At 36.1% G+C, this 24,256-nt stretch overlaps 1 protein-coding gene across 1 annotated transcript in view; it reads right to left on the reverse strand.

The window, feature by feature from the left end:
- P58IPK (DnaJ P58IPK-like protein) overlaps positions 1-20,882 on the reverse strand; it is a 70,980-nt gene extending 50,098 nt beyond the window's left edge. The window contains exons 1-2 of the mRNA XM_090002657.1: positions 20,646-20,882; positions 1,807-1,972 (exon numbers count right to left, since the gene is read on the reverse strand). Coding sequence (XP_089858783.1) covers positions 1,807-1,972; positions 20,646-20,730 — 251 coding nt within the window. The 5' untranslated portion in view covers positions 20,731-20,882. The remainder of the gene's footprint in view (positions 1-1,806; positions 1,973-20,645) is intronic.
- Positions 20,883-24,256: the final 3,374 nt, after the last annotated feature.

The following is a 24,256-nucleotide window of genomic DNA, read 5'->3' on the forward strand; positions in this document are numbered from 1 at the left end:
TTGTATTTCCTGTTTTTTTGTTTCTTTTAGATTTTAAAACATGTTTCTTTATATTTTTGGAAGAAAAATAATGCAAAACTTATTATTTTCTTAGCTTTTTGCTGTTATTTATATTTTTGTCAATTTTTTAAACTACCAAGATATTCCCGAGATTTATCAGCTTTTGAAAATCTCTCCAAGAAATACCCTCGCAGAGATATTTCACAAGATATTTCTAAGGAAAGTCTGAAAGAAGAAAATTCAAATAACACTGCATCTAATAAAAAATGAGCTTGTTCAAGCAAGTTTTTCTTATAAAAAAAGAAAAGGAACCAAAGGAGAACATCTAAACTGTGCAAATGAACAATTATTAGCAGTAATTTTCCACAAGCCATTAAATTAATGATGGCACATCCTCTTGAAATAGTGTTTTCAGAGGTCTTCTTTGAACATTTTAATGGTCGATACAACCAATATCAAAGGTCTTTTGGAAAAGATCTGGCTTCTTTCTCTGCAATACCTGCTACTGTGGATCATGACTGCTCGAATGATCTTCATTGTAATTTATCAGAAGCAGAATTGGTTTTCCAGAAGTATGGGATTATATGTCTAACATAGATTTTCTGTTTTACTCCCATACCATATCCCCAATGTCCTTAATGTGAAACTATAAAAAGAAACCATATCATGCATCATATAGTTGCATCAATGTGACAAAGGGATTCTTATATGGCAAGAAAGAAGAACAGAGGCTCCTACTGAGGCAGGACAGAACTGCATTTTGAACTAAACAGTCAAACAAATCACATTAAAAGAAATACAAAAATGAAACAGCTACTCAGGACAAGAAACATGCCTTAGAAAGTGCAGGCAGTCACAGATGATGTTCAGAAGGTAGAATGTTACGTCACCCTTACTGATTGATGGGATGATGACACTTGCCTATTGACATAAGTGCATAGAGCATTAAAACAATCCTAAAGCATTAAGTTCCTTTTGCTTCAGAGGTTTGGTCTAGAGAGGCAAGCGGTAAGCTCATGACAAAAATATGGAATTCAACCAGACATGCTAGGGTTCAGTTTTTGAATGGGCTATCCATTGTTCGGTTCTCAAATGAGGACAACATAGAGAACATATGGAAACTCAAACCTTTTGAAATGTATCACGCCTAAAGCTGAGACATGTAAACCCATATTTAATCCAAATGTTGTGAAAAGCAAAGATATATGGTTTGGATATCCACACAGTATTCCCACAACATTATACTTCTAATCTTGCCTCAAAACTTAGCTGCATCAACAGGAAAATGAGTTCCCTCTTTCTGAATTACTGAAAGGTCACCAAGCCAACTTGTATCGGAATGTGTTGGGATAGATCAAATGAGAGTTCAAACACTAAAAATCAAATATGAGCTGAAGATAGGGAACCGATCATGGATGTCTGCATTGAATGACACATAGATGCATGCATCAGGATGCATAAATGATAATTAAATGCATAAGGGTTGATATCTGGCAGTGACAAATGATGGTGCAGGTAGCATGAGCATATAAAGGAGACATAAATAGGCCCATCATCCACGCAAAAAGTACTGCATTTAACAAATTTCATTGCACCGCTTGCATTAATTTCTAAAAATGTTTTTTAGATGGATGGGAAATAATGCACAGAGGTGTGAGGCCCATAATTTATTAAATCAGCTATTACACACATTCTGTGGTACCAAATTATGGACCGAATGCTATTAAAAATAAATTATTAAATACTTCCTGCTTTCTAACTATAGACACTTGAATATGATGGTTAAACAAATGGTACAGTGCCTACCTGCATAATTGTCGATAGGCAAAGGCACGATTTATATATGCCTCTGACAAAGTTGGATCAGACTCTATTGCAGCATTAAGCTCTTCGAGTGCCTTGGCATAGTGTCTGATCTTAATATTTTCTGTTGCTTTCTTTAACAAGTTAGCAGCATCTCCACTATGAAAATCTGCAAAATTGACAACCAATAGATAATCCTTTAGCACTTGATAGAGGACCTTTTCACCAAAATATACCAAACGGAAACTTATTATTCATTATTGAATCTCTTGACCAGGTTTCTAAAGAAAGATATCAAGGCAAAGCAGTCAGGCCATCTGTAATATCGCATATTTTCACACTTAGTCATTTTGAGACTTTTCAAAAATTTGGCTAAGTATATAAGAAAAAAAATCGGTAGATTCTCGATTTTAGGCCGATGCTTTTGAGCCTGGGCTTGTCCCAGGTCTCATTGACAAGGCCTAAAGGAGCCACTTAAAATGTGAGAAAAAGTTTATTTTCAACCTTTAAATTCAAGCGAAATTTGGGTTATTTTTAGGCGAAATTCAAAAGCGAAATTTGAGTTATATATCGTTGGATGCGTCTCAAAATTATGAGCGTAATAATATTTTACTTTTCCGAATTCATGCTACGGTTGGCCCGAAAATCGTTTTTTCACAAAAAGGACCTCCTTGATGGGCCCGGACCGGATTTAAATTGGACTGGATCCAATGTCTTTAATACAAATTAATATGGATCTGGACTCTATCCAAGACCCATATTAATCTGAAATTGATCCAGCCCAAGACTCAATTGGATTTTGGATATGGATTTGGATCTTGGATCCATATCCAGATCCAAAACCATACCTAACAAAAAATCCAGATTTAAATTCACTTTTTATATTTAAATTGAAGTTATTTAGAGTTAAAAAAGACTCCCAGAGAGATAAGGTACCCTATGAAAGTTTCTAGATATTTAATTATTAATAAATAATAATTAATTAATTTTAATTAATTCCGAATTTCAATTTTTAGAAACTAATTAGGACTCTTTAGTATGATCCTTAATGGTCTTTAGAAAGCTTAAGAAGGTTTGAGAAAGACTTTTAAAAAATAGAAACTTTGAAAAGTCTACAAAGAAAGGAGTTTTGAAAAATTAGGCAAGGGAGAGGAAGACTCCCAAATGGGAGGGAACTCTCTTGAGCCCTCTCTAGAAGAACCGGAGCGATGGGGGGCATTACCCCCCTACCCTCCTATAAAATTATCAAAAAGAGAGAGAGAGATAAGGAAAAGAGAGGAGAGAGAAAAAGAGAAAAAAAAGGAAGAAGAAGAGGGTTTTTTCTCCAGCCATCCGATGTTTCAACCATCAATTTCTAGTTTCTTTTTTATCTATGGTTAAGGTATGGGTCTTTCTCTTGTTTCGAATGAGAAAAAGAGCACGGATTGGATTTTCATGAAAGATGTTAGTGAAAATCCATAGGAAAAGAGTAAATCTGGATGTTTACTCTAGTATGTTTAGATTAAGATTAATGTTTCTCTTTCCCAGGGTTTATTTTGGGAAAAAATACATATACCAATGCTTGTATTCATGGATCCCTAAATCAGGACAGATTTGCTATGTTTGTAACATGCGCAAATCTGGCCCAAATTTAGTGCATTTAAAATCTTGAAAACGGGATATAAAAATAAGTATATGCATGTATTCATGAGAATGAATTTGTTTGTACATGCATAACTAACAAAATATTTGGATAAGCATGGTTTATTGGTTTATGAATCTATGCAAATCTGAACATGTGTATATTCTTGATTTGTGAATAAGCATATAAATGCACACTTGAAACGTGAGTCTTTACATGCATGCAAAACTGAGTGAAATTATGTATACTTGAGAGATGAGATTTGTATATACATGCAACCGCCGAGGTTGCTCCGAACCTCAGCGTAGTCACATGCGAGAGGTTTCTAAAGTTGGATCCACTAACTTTTGCAGGGAAGGCCGACCCAGAGGCAGCTAAGAGCTGGGCCGAAGAGACCAAGCGAGCATTTAATGTTGTACTTATCCCCGAGGATAGGAAGACCGCTTTTGGCACGTACCATCTGAAGGGCAATGTCAATAAGTGATGGGACACCCTGTGAAGGGTGAAGTACCATGGAGTGGACGTTATTCCCTGGAAGGTTTTCAGGGAAGAGTTCTTGGATACGTACTTTCCCTCCTACGCACGAAAAAGGATGCAGCAGCGATTCCTTGAGCTGGTTCAGGGAGGTATGATTTTGGTGGACTATACCACCAAATTCAAGAGTATGGAGCGGTATTACCCGAACCTATTCGCTGATGATAAGGCGAAGGCAACCAAATACGTTCGCGGGCTGAAGGACGGACTTAGAATCCGTGTGATGATGAGTTGACCTACCACCCTGAACAACGCGATAGAGTCTGCGACGGTCTTGAACGAGTGGGAGAGATCTAGAGATAGGCCGCAGTGGAGAGGCAGCAACAGAGGTGGTTCTACGGGCGGAGCGAGAAAGAACCCACCTGCGGGCGGCAAGATGCAGGGGGTAAGAGACAGCGGACTCAGCAGGGAGCCCAACAGGGTCGACCCTAGCAGAGGCAACAGCAGTCTGAGAATGCCTCATTTGTGTGTCGGCGGTGCAACAAGAGTCATCCTCAGAGCTCTTATCCATTATTCAAGGGAGTATGCTATTAGTGCAAGCAGCCCGGGCACATTGCTACTCATTGTTCGAACAAGCTGATGGCGTAGGGAAGACCGCAGCGGCAGGGATAGCGGAGGACGAACAGGTGAGTTTATGCTACTATAGCCGCCACACAGGGTGATCAGACTGATTTGATCGAAGGTATCTCCTTAGTTGCAGATCATTATGCGCGTGTTATGTTTGATTCTGGTGTTACTCACAGTTTTATATCCACGTCGTTTGCAAGTTTACTTGATTTAGTTTTGTCTCGCCTTGAGAAGGCTCTCAACGTAATGTCACATATGAGTGCATCCTCGTCGTTTGCGAGTTTACTTGATTTAGTTTTGTCTCACCTTGAGAAGGCTTTCGACGTGATGTCACGTATGAGTGCATCCTCTTCTTGCGGAAAATATTTTCCTGTCGTTTGCATTGTTATCGAGGGGCATGAGTTGTCTACCGACTTGGTAGTACTAGATATGACTTTCTATGATGTCATTCTGGGTATGGACTGGTTATCCAAACATAATGCTACCCACCAATGTCGAGGGAAGAAAGTCCTTTTGGAGCGTCCCGATTTGTCTGCGTTGGTATTTCATTCGACTAGACCAGCTAGCGAGGTGAAGACAGTCTCTACATAGAAGATCTCCAAGTACCATAAGCAGGGTTATATGGTAATCTTGGTCAGCGTGTCTGCGCAGGACAGTCAGGCGACATCCTTGGAGCAGTTAGATGTTGTTCAGGAGTATCCAGATGTCTTCCCGGAGGATTTGCCAGGATTGCCACCGCATAGAGAGATTGAGTTCTCGATCGAGTTAGTGCCTGGTAGGGTACTTGTTTCTCGAGTACCGTATCGCATGGCACCTGCAAAGCTATTGGAGTTGAAGAAACAACTGCAGGAGCTTCTTGACAAGGGTTTTATTAGGCCGAGTGTATCTCCTTGGGGTGCAGCAATCCTCTTTGTCAAGAAGAAGGATGGTTCCATGAGGTTTTGTATTGATTACCGCATGTTGAACCAAGTAACGGTGAAGAACAAGTACTCATTGCCTAGAATTGATAATTTGTTCGATCAGCTGAGGAAGGCAAAAGTGTTCTCAAAAATCGACCTTCGTTCTGGATACCATTAGTTGAGGATTAGGGTGGAGGAATGGTTTGAAAGCTACATAACTCTCTCTCTCTCTCTCTCTCTCTCTCTCTCTCTCTCTCTCTCTCTCTCTCTCTCTCTCTCTCTCTCTCTCTCTCTTTATATATATATATATATATATATATATATATATATATATATATATATATATATATATATCAAAAAGCCTTATCCCAACTACATAGGGTAAGCTTTACGAGTCTTGTTTCTCCATTCTTGTCTAATCTAGAGCTAAAACTTCAGTCACTTTACAATCGTTGCGACAGATCTTGTTGCAACATGTCCAAACCATATTAAACGGCATTCGCTTATTTTATCTTTTTTTGGTCTGACTCCTAGGTGCATTCTAATGTATTCTTTTATAAGTTTATCTTTTCTTGTAACCCCGGATATCCATCTTAAGATACGCATCTCTACAACATGCACTTTGTGTTGGTCTTATAGCAATCTTATAGAAACGTCATTTCAATAGTAGAGGTACTCTTTTTAGTCACATAGCATATCACTAGCTTGTCTCCACTTAAGCCAAGTGGCATTAATCTTATTAGTGATATCTTCTTCAAATCCCCCATTTTGTTGTAACATAGACCTTAAATACCAAAACTTATAGCATTGTTGAATAGCTATGTCACATAGGTGCGGGTGCGGCACTTTAAAAAACTTGGGTGGGGGGTGCGGAGAGGGTGTATATATATATATATATATATATATATATATATATATATATATATATATATTAACAGTTTTAAGTTAACACTACGCATATGTGTGTGCATTTATGTATTTATATATATAATATAGATAAAAATGGACTTGATTAAGGTTAACTTAATCTACTTTTGGATAGAAATGGACCTAAGTGTGGTAGACTTGATTAAGGTTAACTGAATCTACTTTTGGATAGAAATGGACCTAAGTGTGGTAGACTTCTCCTGCATACATATCTTGAATTATTGTAATATATTTTAATATATATATATATAGAGAGAGAGAGAGAAGTAATTAAGTAAAGAATAAAATAACTGTTTCAGAAAAACGCAGGTCGATCCGTGTATGTGGCACCATGTAATTTAACATACATCAAAATTGTGAAAAAGGAGAGAACTCTAAAATGGAGCTGAGCAGGTGTTGGTTGTGGTAACAGCAAGATGGAGAGTCCTTATACCAATTGGACAGACTTCTTTCCCCTTAGTAATGAGAGAGAGAGAGACCCTTTTACAGAGGAAAGAGGCCTGCCAACTCCTTTTTGTGGGGTTAAGACCTAGCGAAACGATGAGAGAAAGAAAGAGAGAGGGGTTCGTAAGACAGGTTTCTTCCTAAATTACATAGAAACGATGTGTTTTCCCATGGTTTTTGAATTCGAAAACTATGAAATTTTGACTTACTTTACAAATAGGTGGCGTCAGTTGGGTCTGGGCGTGGCCCATAAAAAAATATTTAGAGAGGTAGAACTCTACTCTCTATTAGAGAGTTATCTAGAGGGGATGTCCCCTCTAGATAAGGAGTTAGTTAGAAGATAAATAAAAAAATAAAGATAGAAAAAAAATAAGAGATATAAGGGGCTGGATTCCCCCTCTCTCTAGAATCGTGATTCTAGAGAGAGAGGGATAGAGTTAGAAAGAGAGTTGAGAAAAGAAAGAAAGAAGAAAAAAGGAAAGGAAGGAAGAAGAAGAAGAAGAGGAAGGAGAGGAGGAAATCCATCTCCCTCACTGATCATCCGACGATTTTTCAGTTTTTTCCACTTCCAAACTAAGGAACAGGTTCCTCTCTAGATTTGTACGAGAAGAAAGGGTTTTAAATCAGGTTCATGTAAAATTTTAGATGAAAAAATAAAATTTGATTTCAAAAACAAGTTTAAAACTGTCTCGATTCGCGATTTGAGATATTCTTGGTTGATGTAACCATGCCAATTATTTTCATGATTAAACATGTGTTCAACATCAAGTTATTCTTGGATTTACATACATGTCGATTTCTGCATCTAATCTTTTTATGTGGAATATATATATATATATATATAATATATATATATATATAAAATTTTAGCCCTGTCGATTTTGGCATAGGCTGGTTTTTATCACTCATGTTCAAAGAAAGATATAAATAGATGTAAACAAGCTGTCGATTTTCTGCATGTAGCCGTTCCTAGCTGAATATATATATATATATATATATATATATATATATATTCAGGATGGTTGATTTCTTAAAGCTGGACCTACATGCATACTATGAAATTTGCCTGTTCGAATCAGATTTGACGAGTATATTTATGTTCAAAAGAAAAAAAATCTGATTGTGGTTGATCGAGCTCACATGCATCCAGTTGATCATGTGCTAGATTTGTTTGTTTCGTGCTTCTGAAAATATTTTCTTATTTCAGAATTTGTTGATTCGTGTACCTCAATGTCTATTTTTTTTATTTTGTCGGCATGCTGTTTTGGATCAGATCTGCCAAACAGCATGCATATGCTATTTTGGTTCAGACCTGCCGAACAGTAAGCATGTACTGTTTCGGATCAGATCTACCGAACAGTCACATGCTGTTCTGGTCAGATCCGTTGATTCTCATGTGTTGGTAGATCTGCCAGTTTCTCAAACATGACAGATCTGGTTTAGATAATATTTTTTTTATCATATTCTTGAATGAAGTTATGGATCAGATTTGTTGGCTCATGCATGAAGACAGACCTGGGGCAGATATGCGGACTTGTATATGTTGACAAATCAGACCAGATTCTGTTGTGTGCATAAACGCACAAATCTGGTCAGATCATATTTGCCGAGTGGGTACTCAGGCATATCTGGTCTAGATCTACCGAGTATGTGTTCTTTCAATATTTGATTCAAATCTGTCCCGATACATGCATATCAGCTGAATATTTTTTGTCATGATTCAGACTTGGTTGGTTATGTTCGTGCATCAGAATACCATGTTTTTGAATTACATGCTCATGCATTAGAATGCAACGGTTTGAATTACTTGCTCATGCATCTGCATATTATTATTGGTTAAGTTTTATTGATGTATATATGCAGCCAGCCAATATATACATGCTTTATAATCTGGCCGACCCATGCTATTGCTCTTGATCATGTACATGGATCAGCCAGCACCAGGTTCAGGCTGTTATGAACATAATATTGGGTTTGACCGACCCATATACATGATTTTGATCATGTACATAAATCAGCCCCAGTTGTTGGCTCGATAAGAAATTTCTGCATAGTTGATTTAGTACATGAATTTGATCATGTACACATTTAATATTGATGTATGCATTTTTTTTTAAATGATACATAAACATGATTTTATTTGATCAACTTGCAGTTATGTATATCCTACACATGAATCTGAAATTTATTTGGTGTTTGCATAAAGGTGATCATATACATGTTTAGTTATTTATGCATGGAATTAATCATGATATGTGTTCTGCAAGCATCTATTCGCATACGTATATATTGGCTTCATGTGCATTTATTTTGTGTAACTAATTGTGCATTATGGACATGTTATGAAACAAGGTATGTATTGCATGTTCACTAAAATTTTGCAAAAAGATGCATTTTAATCATTTTGAGATGCTTTTGTAGTGAGATGTCAATCACTGCAGGCCATTTGGGCCAAGAACATGTGTTGATCCAAAGTTGTTGATTTTATTTATGCATTACAAAATTTATTTCTAGAAACTTTCAGTTTTTCAAAAAATTAATTGCATTGTTGTATTTTGTGGGTCAGGGCTCGAAGTTGATTTTTGCATGTGAATTTACAAAACAGTTCTTGTGTAAAGAACTTAAAATTGTTTAAAATTGTAAAAGAGACAAAACAGTTAATTAATCTATTCTATGATGTCCCTTTTTTCAGTGTAAGAATCTTGGATAGCAGTCATGAAGGACCGTGAGGATACTAAAACTCTGTGCGCGATTGTGCCCTTGAACCCGATATGGTGATTTACCTCTCGACCATAGTGTTAGGGAGATTTCAGTCACTTTGCCTGGAGATGGTGTTGTTGACTTAGCGGTAGCTATTGTTATACTAAGAAAGTAGCAACCATGGTTGAGGATTTACATTGATGTCTCGGCATTAGGTGAGGATTCCTAATATTCCAATGGAATGTGAGGATTCTTGATATCGGTCGAGAAACAAGTGTGGAATCTAGTAATAAAATATAAATTGTGTGTTAAGCTGTAACTAAAAACCTAACTTGAGCTTCGGGAATGTTGTGCCTGTTTTGAATACTTGCAGGTTTAAGGAAAAAATGAAAATTAAAATTGTGTGCATTTAATAAGGATATTCATACAAAAGTTACTCTGATAAATAACTTAATAAGTTATTCATGCATGTGCATTGAATCATGCATATTTACAGTTTTGCATTAGTTCATGCATTCATGCTAATTCTATCTCGCATGATATTTGTTATTGCATAATACTTGTTTAAATGCTCGACTGGTAAGTTGATTATGAAAATTGGTGTTGTTATATTCCTATGAAATTATGCATGAATTTGGTTTATGTTATTTCATTTCTGTGTGAATTTTTAGAGGAATTCATACAAAGGACATTGGTTCTTACCCATTTTCAAAATTGTTTTATAGGACCGGGTACACAGTGATGTGATGACTTGCTATATAGAGACTTCAAGCCTTGTGTGACATGTTTTGGGTTCTTGACAGAGTGACTCCTTATGACAGATTATTTCATTATTTCTGCTTATATGCCATTTATTCAAGTGATAAATAAAGTGATTATTCTTCATTGATTCAATGCACCATCTCTTGTGGTTTGGTATTATATTAAATTTGTGAGACCTTGGATCCTTGGGTTTTGTTTCCGCAACTATTTAAAAATAATAATAATAATTTTCACTATTTTTAAAAGGGTTAGTTGGGGTCGTTACAGGCGACCTGCTGACACCCCTTCCTTCGGTTGGGACCAAGCAAGAGAGAGAAAGAAGCCCAACAAAAGAAAATGTAGTAATGTATGTGTACCTATTCTAGCGAAGTCCTAACAATGGGCAAGTTTTGTGACTAGGATCAATTGTTTAATACCTCCAAGTATAAAATGAGACAAAATAGGGTTTAAATAAGGTAGACACAAAGTGCATGAAAAAATATACTTTGAATCAAAGACAATGACATGTATCGAACACGCGACATTGGGTGTCCATTTTTTTGGACACCTTAAAACATGAATTGTTTATAAAGTGTCTAGGAGTGTTGATGTTCAAACGATATCTATACCATCTCTAGAATGATGTCATGCTCATCCACCAAGGGAGCGTTGAATTGGTCGATTGGCTAATTGAAAAAGGAAAGAGCGAAGGCCTTCAACTATTATTCAACAAAGTTTAGCATCTTCGATCACACGTGAATTGTACAATCAACATTGGTTCTTCATCTGATTGTGTGCCTTTTTTTAGGTGTTGTTTGGATGACATGCCAAAAAAAAAACGTTTACTACTAGGTTTTGGGCGAAAACCAAGTTTCGGCATCGTTTGGACGATGCCAAAACCTGGTTAAGTGAAAAAAGAGCCCCCCCACCCCGCCGCAGGGTTTTCAACCTGGTTTATCGGGGGCAGGGTTCTCCAAACCCCACCACCCTCAAAACGCACCCCTCCACCACCTCCCTACCCAATTACTTGAGTCCTACCATTTCCAACAAGCCACCGGCCAGAAAGTGGCCAAACTAGTAACGCCTGGCTAGGGCAATACCCATTCAGCCATTTTCCAGCTAATGACCGACTCGAAATTGTTGGAATGTGTTTTCTTTTTCTTTTTCTTTTTCTTTTTCTTTTTGTAATACATGGTTATTCGGCCATTTCTCTGCCAACCACCACCAAAGAAATGTTGGGATGGTGTCACCAGCACCAGGAGACAACATTTTGGCCAGGAGAAATTTTTTTGGCCAATATCAGATAGAAAACAACTAGGTGGAAGGTATCGTCCCAACCCTTTTCAATTGTTAGGTAGGTGGAATAAAAAAGAAATAAAATACAACCCCGTGTTTTGAATGGATATTTTCATGAAGCACCTAAGATCAAGGCTTTAGTAAGAGTAGGTTAATCAAAACTTGGCTCAATGACAACCTAGGTTTTCGTAGACATCATCCAAATGCCCCCTTTGTGTTTGCATGACATGCATCCAACATGCAATGTTACTCAGACATAGATCCAGGTGTCAATCTCATATGTGTGATGAAGTATCTGAAAGAGCAGCACATGTTTAAACTTTGAACCATAATAGAGCAACAACTAGCAACATGATGCATGAGAGAGTATATGTGTAATACCCGTGAAATTTTATCTGATAAATAAACTTGAAATTTATGTTCTTGAACTGAATATCAGATAATTTTTATTATTGTATGTGTTAATTGTATTCAGATATCGGATATTCTATTTGGATCTTCAATGTTGGAACCTTTATACCCTGATCAGAACTTCGATTTTCCATTTGAATCTTAGTTAACGGATCTCAAGCATTTTAAGTGGATAACCAATAAGGAATTTTAAGCAAATGGATTTGGATCTTTGATATTGAATCCTCCATATCAGGGTCATATTGGATATTGGATCCATGACGAATGGAGTTGATCCACGATGTTAAAACCGGATTTCGTGGGGAAAATTTCAATATCGGATCTATAACACTTTCATGGGATCCGTAGTAGCTTATGCGAAGTTTAGACCCACAATATTTCTTTTGGATCCGGGACATCGGAGAGGTAAAAAGGGTAGGGAACCAATTAAAATTTACTTGGATCCATTATAAGTCACGTGGAAACCACGATAGTGCAATTTGGATCCATAGTTCCAAATCATATGATCAAAACTTTGGATCCCTGGATCCAGATTTAGTAAGGGGACTTACAAAGCCGAATGGACTTTGGATCCATAATAGGTTAGTAGGGATCCATAATAATGTAACTGAATCCACTGAATTTTATTAGGGTTACATTTTAAAAACTTAAATATCTAATAAGTTAAACATTTTAAAACGGGTCCGGATCCTCTGGTAGATCCGGATATGCCCAAACCTGGACCCCGCTGTGATGGGTCGCGGGTCACGGGTTCGGTCAAACCAAACCCGCAACAGTGGTGCGTCAAAAAGGTAAACATGAAAAAAAAAAGGGGCTTTAAGTTAAAAGTGGTTGGGGCTGCTACAGCCCCTGTCCGATAAGAAGGGGCATTAGGGTTCTCTCAGAACCCTAACGCAGGTTGTATCATGTAGAGGAGGGGGTTGAGATAGTGTGCAACCACCGGTGTGGGGGTAACGGCCCTTCCATTTCGCGGGCCACCCTCTTATAAATCCCTCTTCTCTCGCTCTCCCACCCACTCATCTCTTCCTTCTCCTCCTGCACTCTCAGCCTCCCTATTTCTTTCTCTTCTCTCTGTCTCCCTGCGTGCGGCAACCTCGACCATCGCCGACGCCGGTCGATGCTGCCGGCGACCTTGCACGATAGCCGAACCTGCCCTCTCTCCAGGTTGCGATGCAGTCGAAGCTGGCGGACCATTCCACTCGCAGCGACAACCACCTTCTTCCTCTCGCCGGACAAGGTAGGATGCTGATAGCTTTTTTTGTTGAGTATCGCATGAATCCGAGTGGGATGTAGGGGTTTTGCATGAAAAAGAATGTAGGTTTTACTGTGATTTTGCATATTTGCTAAGTTTTCAAGCAGGCGTTGGATTTACCGTAATTCCCAACTTGAAAAAAAATTGGGGGTTTGGGGTTTTGCTGTGAATTCCCAATTAAAAAGTTTTGGGGATTTAGGGTATAGGTCCGTGTTGTTGGGTATAAGTCAATCTTTATCCTCTTTGTCATTTCTTTTCTTTCTAATTATGTTGTTTACCTATGGTTGTGTTGTCCTCTATCGTGTTTTGCACCTTTGTCTTGGCCACATTATGATTAATCCCTTTCTGATATCAGGAGCTGCAATATATGTAGGTCACAACAACCGAATCGAGTTTTCAGAAAAAAAGTGGGGATGCCAAATGTATCTACGTATAGAGAAAGACCCAAATCTGCTGGATCGTTAGTACACTCAATCTTGGATTTTCGTCACCTTCCAAATTGCCCTGTCTAAGTTGGTGTTTAGAATGAATACATTAGGATGGGCAAAATCAATATCTCTTAATTCAATAGGAAGCCTGGCACCCACCCTGATCTATAATTGTTTTGCCGTAGACGTCTCCTATGCTGCTTCCTAGACTTATCTATGTTATTTTCTTCATCAGTAGAGTTAACACAGTAGTGAAAATTTGTGAAATATGAATTCTGTAGTGAAAAATCGTGAAATATAAATTCTGTAGTGAAAATTCTATAGTGAATTCTGTAGTGAAATATAACTGTAGTGAAAATTCGTGAAATATGAATTCTGTAGTGAAAATTCGTGAAATATAAATTCTTTAGTGAAAATTTTGTAGTGAATTCTATAGTGAAATATAACTGTAGTGAAAATTCGTGAAATATGAATTCTGCAATCAAAATTCGTGAAATATGAATTATGTAGTGAAAATTCTGTAGTGAATTCTGTAGTGAAATATAACTGTAGTGAAAATTTGTGAAATATGAATTCTGCAATCAGACTTTGTAATGTGTGCTACTTTATTTCATATTCTCTTCTTACTACTATTTTGATCAGTTATTCAATTTAGTCGTGAAAAACTAGTAGCAAGTGTGTGACAGTGGCTGGAACTCCAATGAGCGTTTGAATCCCCTGTAGCAGACTTTATTTTATTTTTGTTCGTAACCACTCAACTGGTGACATATTTTACTGAATATGCCACTGCACTGGAGTCTACAGGTTCGAGTGTTTTGTGTGTCCTGATTTTTCTTAGGCACAGATAACTGTATATTCTAAAATTGTTATGCCCAGACTACTGCGCTGTTTAGAATAGAAGCATGCACATACTGATTGATTGATAGATTAATTTTTTTTAGCTTTGGTAGAACAATAACCTGTACACACCTGTCAACCTGTTAGGCTGTACAAGTATATGCCTATCCATACGCAGAACAATATCTACATGTATATCTGGGTAGTTATAATAGAGATTGCCCTATGTATTTCCTTGCTAATTGTTGTATAACCTGAACGGTATATGTGTTATAAATTGTGAGTACATTGAGCCTTGGCTATAACTTTATGTACACAAACAAATGGACATGCACTTTGTGTTTAAATTTTATGCGCATTTTCACAGTACTCACACACTCATTACGCGACATTACTCTTACTGCACATATTGGGGCGCGTACACAGAAGTATATTGGTGTTATACATGAAAGAACCCACATATTTTCCGAAATGTTTTCATATAGGGTCATTAATAAATCTCTAAAATTGCACGTCTGATTTATGCAATGCATATTCTCTAAGTAAATCAACTACTATTATGTGCTAGTTACTTTGAAAAAAAAAAGGAGAACAAAGTGTGTTTTAATCTTTATTGCCATTATGAACATGCATATGACATCCTGATTGTAGTGGGAAATATGTGATGCTACATATTTGTAAAACATTATGTTTTATGCTTTAGTGATAGAAGGGATTGTAACTTGATATAGAAATGGGCGTATATGCAAGTTGTTTGTATATGAAATTATGGCATGTAAGCTGCTGACATTCAAATATGGAAATGTCTCAGTTTGACTTCTTTCTGTAGGAGAGTTGTGAGACATACTAAAGAAATGTCATTTATTGAAAATGTTTGTTGCATGCAGTCAAGTTATGTGAATTGTTTTTCTTTGTCCACTGTGAAGTCAAAATGAATGATAGGGAGTTTGGGAATCTTGTCTAATTGGGCAATATGAATCGGGTACCTGATGCAGGTACTTTGGTTAATGTGCTGGCACCCGATGTCAATAACATTGGTAGGTTAATTTCTGTGAGCCTGACTGGTTTAAAGGTACCGAGGCATTTGTGTCCGATTGGTTTAAAGGTACCGAAGCACTTTGGGTAATAACCATAACATTGATGAGAAACTTAAATTAAATTTCTATGGCCTGACTGGTTTAAAGGTACCGAGGCTTGTGTGCTTGATTGGTTTAAAGGCACCGGAGCACTCTGAGTGGGTTTAAGCAATCAATATGGAAAAAGGATTTGGATGGTAGGTTAATTTCTGTGAGCCTGACTGGTTTAAAGGTACCGAGGCATTTGTGTCCGATTGGTTTAAAGGTACCGAAGCACTTTGGGTAATAACCATAACATTGATGAGAAACTTAAATTAAATTTCTATGGCCTGACTGGTTTAAAGGTACCGAGGCTTGTGTGCTTGACTGGTTTAAAGGCACCGGAGCACTCTGAGTGGGTTTAAGCAATCAATATGGAAAAAGGATTTGGACGGTTTATACACCTTGGTAAAATGACCAAGGTTGGGAATTCTACTGCTATGATAGTAGAAGGAAGTTGGGGAAATGCCCCATATTTCGAGAAAATAATTAAATGAAAAGATTAACTCACTTAGATTCGGGCTTACCTTGGAGAGGGTAGGTGGTACAAAACTCCGGGGACATGTTTATTTGTTTCGAGCTAAAGTGACTCGTTGGTCCTCAGTCCTCGGAGTTGGGGGGGGGACTACCAATATGTCCTAGGTGGTAGCTCTTTGTTCTTCTGCAGAAGTTAGGGATGCATCCTGTTTTGGTTTGGCCTTTAGGAGATTCTCTCGGTCACTGGCCGCTCCCTTGGGATTTCAGTCTCAGTTAAAATGTTCGGGTTAATAAAAATACCCTTGAATAATATACCCCCGAACGTTCTCTTCTGTGATGGTTGCCTCGGCCCGTGTGTACCCGCGGGATAAGAAAAGATAAACATCAATTAGAACATGTTAGGTACTACAGTGAGTGGAGTTACTAAGGAGACATGTTTATATTCTTCCAGCATGTTCTGAGTTTGTGATGGAATGGCATCCTGAAATGTGTAGATATGAGATAATCAAAATTCATATTGGGATTGCTGCATGAATGTTACACATGACTGTTATTGTTGTTGCAGAATGTGCTTTAATTGCTTAATGTCTTACTTGCTTACTTGTTGTCTTTGCATAAAATGCTTTAATTGCTTAATTATAACTGCTGCATAATCTGTTTGTCTGCGTAGACATATGTCTGTTACTGCTGTTACATAGTCGTTTCTTTTGTGCGATCCTTAATAGGCTGAAAATTTACACACGACAACCACATCACATACTAGATTCATGACATACCTGCATTAAGAGTTACAGTTTTCCTACTTAGACGTGGTAGTCTAATTCCAATCAATTTACTATTTTTCAGGTAAAGAATAGGGTTTATGAGCGGCTGCGGGATGAGGCATCGGATCGAGATTTTTGAATTTATTGTTTCAGGGATAGTTTGAGTTCCTTTTATGTTTTTAACTCTGATGATTTTCATTGATAAATGGAATGAAATAAATATGTTGGGTTTTCTCTCCACCGTAATGTCTCGAAATACTTAACCCTATATTATTTCTTGTTTCTGCTGTTATAAAAAAAAATCATCTTAAATTTGGGTTAAAATTTTAGGGCGTTACAATATGTCAATAGATTATCAGTATCTTATGCTGCAATCTTTGATTCATACTTGATATAGAAAGACGAAAATATGATTTCAAAAGAACATCAACAAAATTCTTGTACATATTAGACAAAAACTAGAACTCTATCACTATGCTTGCATGATATGCAGCCAATGTGCAAAGTTACTTAGACGCAAAACCAAGTGTCAATTTAAGATCAGTGTATGTGGAGTATCCAAAAGCACAGCATGTGTTTGAACTTTGAACTAGAATATAATGACAAACTAGCAACATAATGGATGAGATATTAGAGGTCAATAGAACATCAGTATGACTCAAAAAATCTTGTACACCTAGGCAAAATTAATAAAGCTTACCATAAAAAACATACTTTATGAAGAAGTATCAATAGATGTCAGCTAATGTTGGGCACTTATATATAGAGCATTCAAAAGCATTGCATGCTCCCTGAACTAATAATTGCACTAATTTTTATATGTTTAATTGTTATTTTTAAGATTCTCTTATTATTTTTCACATTTTAAAAGAACTGCTTGGGCCCCTAGCTAAAGCCTACATGCCAAAGAGCATGACTAATTGATGCAGGACAAAAGCAAGATACATCCAAGTCCAGGATATATTTGGATCCATTATGTAGACAAGAGATGTTTTTCAATATGGTGAGTTATGTGCACCCATTGGTTTTTCACACTTTTTGTGTGTTTGTTAAGCCCATAAGTAGCATTGTGATTATGCACTTTTTCTAGTAGCTGATCCACTTGAATTTTGAGGTTTGGAGGTCTAGTGAGGTGATTGTTTATGATGGTCGAACTATTGTTGAGATTTGCAAATATCATGCATTTTGTTATGCATTTTGTTATGTCAGATTTGTTTAAATATCTTCATAAAATTTTTAAACTTTTTCTACTTGTATGAAAAAATGTTTATTGATAAAATTTCATACATCTTATGTGCATTTCATTAATAATATATATATATATATTAAGATTGATGTTTGGTCCTTTTTTATTAAACCCATTCTAAGTTGTGTGAATAAATCCTAATGGGTTATGATTTGTGAGATTGTTCACTTTCATTATTATGTGCATTAAATATGTTTTAATTGCATGTTGGATATATGTTGATTATCTTGTTCACATTGTTGTATGAATGAATTTAATTATCTCCTCTTATCTTGAGGGTTTTTTTGAATTGTTATATTTTATATATGCATGTTGTCGTTGATGATTTGTTATTTCATTTGAAATGCTTTTCTAAAAATCCTTGTGATATTATTTATGCATAATTGTCTATCTCTTCTTGATGATTTATACGTCCTTTAGTGATCAAATTCTCTTATGATCAATATTTATGTTTTATTGAAAAATATGTTGTTTTGGGGTTTATGATTTGATTACATAAAAATTTATTCTTGAGGTATGCTCCTCTTATCTTTGTTAATGATTATCTAATGTTTCTCTTGTTCAGAGATATATTTATTTTAAAACTATTGAGTTAGGATATTTTTCTTTGTATAGTTGGAACCTTTATTTTGTTCTTTCTGCACGTTAAAGATGCGATGGATTGAGAAAGAAAAATTTGTAATGCATCATAGTTGATGAAGGTGTATGGGGACGATTACCAATGAAGACATTCGGAGTCTTGTATTTGCAAAATTCTCTAATGCGTCATAAAGATGGAGACTACAAATGAAGATATTTTGAAGACTTGTATTTAATGAAGACTTTCAAAGACTTGTATTTAATTAAGACCTTCAAGGACTTGTAGTTTCAAACTTCCAGTTATCACATTGTATGTTTAAGGGGGGTGTTAAATATACATATATATATTGTATGTTATGTAATAGGTAATGCTCTCTAAGGGCATTTTGGTCTTGTTATTTTCATGTAAATAGTGATTATCCACTAGGGATGGTATTGTATTTTTGTTTTTTGTTTTGTTTTTGTCTTTATTGTATAGTGTAGAGAGTCTATATGACATAAATATGACTCTTGGACTGTTGGAACATTGAATGCCTCTCTTAAATGCCCATCTCTCTCTCTCTCTCTCTCTCTCTCTCTCTCTCTCTCTCTCTCTCTCTATATATATATATATATATATATATATATATATAGTGTTGTTCTCCTCTTTGTAAGATAATGCTTCTCTTAAGCATTCATGCTCAATAAGATGAATATTTTTTATATTTTTGTATTCATCTCTTTAGTTCTTTGATGTCTTGAATGCACTTAGTGCTTGTATAGTGCCTTTGTGCTCTTGTATTGTCCCTTAGTTGGACTTGTGTATGTGCAAGTGCACTTTGTGTTTATGATCTTATAAGCCCTTAGAGGCCTTTGTTTTGTATTTTCACATATTACATTACACAAAGTTCCTTTGATGTCAAAGAAATCAAGAGCTGTGCAAACAAAATCACAACCATCTTACTCATCTTTCCAAATATTTTTGCCTTTAGTATTGCATTGAAAATTTTCAAAAACCTAGTTGAAGACATGGAAAACACAAACATCACAAAATGACAGCATATCAGCAACAAAGGATGCTTAAAGTAAATTTTAATTGAATGTATGATGTGTGTGATATATCACAGACAGCTTGAACTTGTTGCTTAGCCATGAGTTTCAAATTTTGGTTCCTTTCTTACAAAATGGTTGTTGGTGTAAGGTGATATTCTTCTCTACAGCTCTTTCCGGGCCCTTACACCCTGGGACAATACATAAGAGGAGCAACTGAAGACAGGATGCTGGCATTTGATTTCCATGTGGTTGGATGTTAAACCAAAGCCAATAAGGCACATGAATTGGATCTGTTACCCAGACAGGACAACCAGAGTGGCACTTGTTATCAGTGCAATTACATCCACACCTCATTTCTTCTTTGGTCATCCCTCATCACCATTTTGGTATTTTCCATTGGGATTCAAACAAGATTTCCAGTTCTTGGCCGAATAAACAAATCATCGATGGCAAAAATAAGATGTCCGATTTTTCTACCACTAGTCATGAATTCAATGACGAGAGCAATCTAGAAAGACAAATCCAGTCTGTTTACCACCCATCCGTGGAAAAAACAAACTCTCCCCCTTTTTCCTTAAAAAACAAAGAAAGAAAGAGAAAAGAAAAAACCACCGTGGATTCTCGACTCAGGGGACACAAATAACGCTAGCCGGGGGGAATGAAAGGAAGAAAGGAAGATCACCAAAAGGTGACACTTTTCAACATCTGACAGAATGAATAAGCTATAAACATGAAGAGAAAATAAATATCAACAATCGGGAGAAATATTGACAAGTAAAAACAAATCCTACAAGCAAACAACTACACGACGAGACTAGTTGAACGCTCATTATTAGGTAGACGAGATCAAGGTCAATACAAGTAAACAATTTTCCAAAGCTCGATGCCAACGAAATCAAGAGTAGGAGAAGAGAAAAAGAAAGAAGAAGGAAAAAAATGGGGCTCGTAGGGAAGACCGAGATGGGAGCATACCTCCTTCGATTGCACCAAATAGGGGAAAGCAGGAGAGGAGAGCGCACAGGAGGAAGGAAAGGCCAACCACGGAGCTCCTCCACATCTTCCTCAAGAGCGAAACACACACACCGAGCTTCAGCACTTTGTAGCAAGAATTTGATTCGATTCGGTGGCTTTGTCCCGAGTTTCAGATCGGTGGAGAAAAAGGAGGAGGAGAAGGCGATTGCAAGTCTCTTCTCTCCCTCGTGCGCCTGCGTTCGGAAGAGAAAGAGAGAGAGCATTTGTTTCCGTCGGGTCATCGACGTCACTCCATCCAATCGTAGACACCCACGTGGCTTGTGACCCTTCACTGCGAACGGTATTCCGGTCAAAGCCGTGACGATGGGGATCTTGCCGCATCGCACCACCAGGCCACCCTCCTCGTCAATGGCTCGTCCCTTCGCTCCTCCGCGGCCGCGCCCAGAAAAGGGTCGTCTGTAGAGCTGAAAACCCGCATCCCGAGAGCGCATACAACCGCCATCTCGTGGAACGGTCTGTATTTGGTATTTTTGAAATTTTGAAAAATTTATTTTATTTAATTTAATTTAATGGCCATTTTAATGAAAATGAGATAATCAATATTATTTAATTAATAATATAGATTAATGTAAAACATTGGATCATGGAGCGGATCTTATATTAGATCATATGGATCTTTTGGATAGGATTCATAATTCATGTAAGATTCTATTATCCATAATAATTAATTGTTTTTTAAATAATTAAAATTTTAACTAATTAGAAGTAGATTTGGTTTTTTAAAACTTATCTTGTAGAGCCTGCTAGATAGAGAAGGGTGGACGTCACATGGGATAGAGGTGTGAGAGAGTCCTAAAATAATTAAGAAATGTTAGAGGGTTGATTAGGTAAATTAATTTATTTAATTTGCTAAGTAATTAGGTTTAGTATAGGAAACCTTGTAGAAGTAGGAAACTTAAAAAAACAATCTTTAAGGGAAAAATCCTTTAAAAAGAAAGAAAGTGGTAGTTGGATCCAAGTAAAAGACCCAACCCCTACTACATAAAGAGAAAATTGTGTCGCGTAGCGCCATTCACATTTTTTACATAAGAGAGAGAAGAGGAACTCTTTTGAGAGATAAAGAGAGACAGGAAGAAGGACCGGCCAAGCCTTGGTAAGTTTATTTCATTGTTTTTTCGATGATCAGTCATAAGGGCTGATCATGTTCATTCTTTTTTCTTTTTATGTGTTTTGGTCTAATACAAGGTCAGTACCTTGACCTTGGACCGCAAACTTGCTTTAGAAAAAAGATTTCAAATCTTTTTCGCATTATTTCATTGTCTCGAGAGTTTATTCTTTTATATTCGTAATAAGATATGGGATTTCTATATTATTGAGCATGTTTAGGATTTAGTATAGGTCAATTCAAGACTGGAATCTAGTTCTTACGAATTGATTTAGGTTGTATTTGTTCTAAAAAACTTATTTTGCTTTCAGAATAATCGTTTTAATTCATAGGAGCCATTTTCAATGAAAAATGAGTTAGATTCGCATTTAATTTTATGTTATAGGTAAGATTTGATGTTTGCATCATGCTAGATATGTTATTATTTGTATTTAATGTAGTTTTGATGAATTAGAAATTTATTTAGAGGTTTTCATAAACCCAAAATCTTTTTCGTAGATTGGTTTTAGGTAAAACATATTATTTTAAGTAAAACATTGGATCTTGTGTTTGATTCATGATATGTATGATATTTTTGTATTTACAACATGTTTAGATGTGTATATGCTTGATTAGAACGTATTTTTGATTAATCAAATTCGTTGTATGCATGTTCTTGATGTTTTTGAAGAAAAACCTAATGTTCTTGATATGTTTTCTTGAAAACTGCATTTTGTCTTGTATTTTTATTCTGACCTGATGTAAAGAAAAATCTGATGCTCTAAATTGATGAACCCATAAATTCTAAAAATTTAGGGGAATGTTTCAGACATATAAAGGTAATCCTAAAAAAATGGTTGGAAGATATAACATCTGCAAGTCGATACATAATTTATGTCTTGATAGAAAATATATATAAGCTTCCTATTTTTATAAAATTGATTGCTCCCAAAATATTCAAGGTTTATAGCTATATTTTTATATGTGTTAGTTTGTATATTGATTAACACAAGATAAAAATCTTGTGGTCTGACTCTTTATGGTTTGAAAATTAAAATTCATGTAATATCATTATAGAACCTGTAATATTTTGGAAAGCAATATGTCAAAGAACAAAATAACTTGTACTGTTTGAATTTTAATTCTCTGTAAAAAATGAATTTTAACTCAAGGTTTTTGAGAACTTATGTTAGACAGATCAAGTCGCCATGAGTAAAAATATTAGAATTTATTTTATGTTGTGTATAGCATGATTGTTATTTCTTTAGAAAGAGTGAACTGAACTGTTCTGTGAATAGAAAACAGTATGTGGTTTTAAAATTTTGTTATCCTAGTCTGAAATGAGCATAGGTCAGGGTTTTTTAAGTAGACAACTAACATGTATATGAATCTAGAGTAAATATCTTAGAATTTATTTTAGTTGGTGGAATGCATGATAGAATTTATCCTGACAGAGAAAATTTTGTTTTTACTGTTTTTGCATGTAAACTGTTTTGGTATGTTTGCATATGATGTATTGAATTGCATGGATTTGATAGTTCTATATTTGAAGCAAGTAAAGATATGATGTTATATGTCCTTGTGTTGTTCATGTATAATATGTTGTTATGGTTTATGGCTTATGAGCATAATATGTCACATAATGGGTGAATCAGATTTTTTTTTGTCTTATGGTTGAGCTACATGTGAGCCTATTGAGGTTGTGTACTAGTGTGTTATTCTTGTATTAATCATGTCAATGCATTGCTTATATTATGCTATGATGCATATAATTAATTGCACTTGTTTGCGCATAGTGATATGTTATTATGATTGAACAGGGTCGAATGATGCATGGTGAGTGGTATGTTGTGAATGTATGGATCTATTGTGTTCTTAGGGAAAGAACGTATGATAATTTAAAAGCGGCATAACAAACCTGAGCAATGCATTAATAATTTGATTCCTTGGTTGCCTGCTAATGATGGTGGGATCCTTGGATGACGGTCATTGGGGACCGTATGGATACTAAAAACCGTGAATATTGTTTATCCCAAGAACTCGATATGGAGGTTAGTGTTTCAAATCATGGTTGTAGGAAACTTTCTACCATTTTGCTTGGGAATGGTGATGTTGGCTCAGCTGTAACATATTGGTATAACAAGTAAAGTGGCATCGCAAAATGTATAGACCTTGTCATCCTAACATTGGGTAATGATGTCTGGTGTTTCGATGGAGATTGTGAATGCCCAAAGTCAGTCGAAGAATATGTGTGGAATCTTAATGCATACTAAAACTAAAATTGACAGGGTCTCTTTCAAAGGAATAAATAGGAGAAGTAGTGGTTGTGACTCCTTTTTCTAAACACCACTTTGTTTGATTGGTTTAATGATTTTTCCTGTAGACTACTCTAAGTACACAACATTTACTTCTTTTTTATCTTTCAACTGGCTTTGCTTATCTTGTCCTACCTTGATGGTTGAAACAA

This window comes from Nuphar pumila, chromosome 4, assembly GCF_984573655.1.
Source record: "Nuphar pumila chromosome 4, dmNupPumi1.hap1.1, whole genome shotgun sequence".
NCBI lineage: Eukaryota > Viridiplantae > Streptophyta > Magnoliopsida > Nymphaeales > Nymphaeaceae > Nuphar > Nuphar pumila.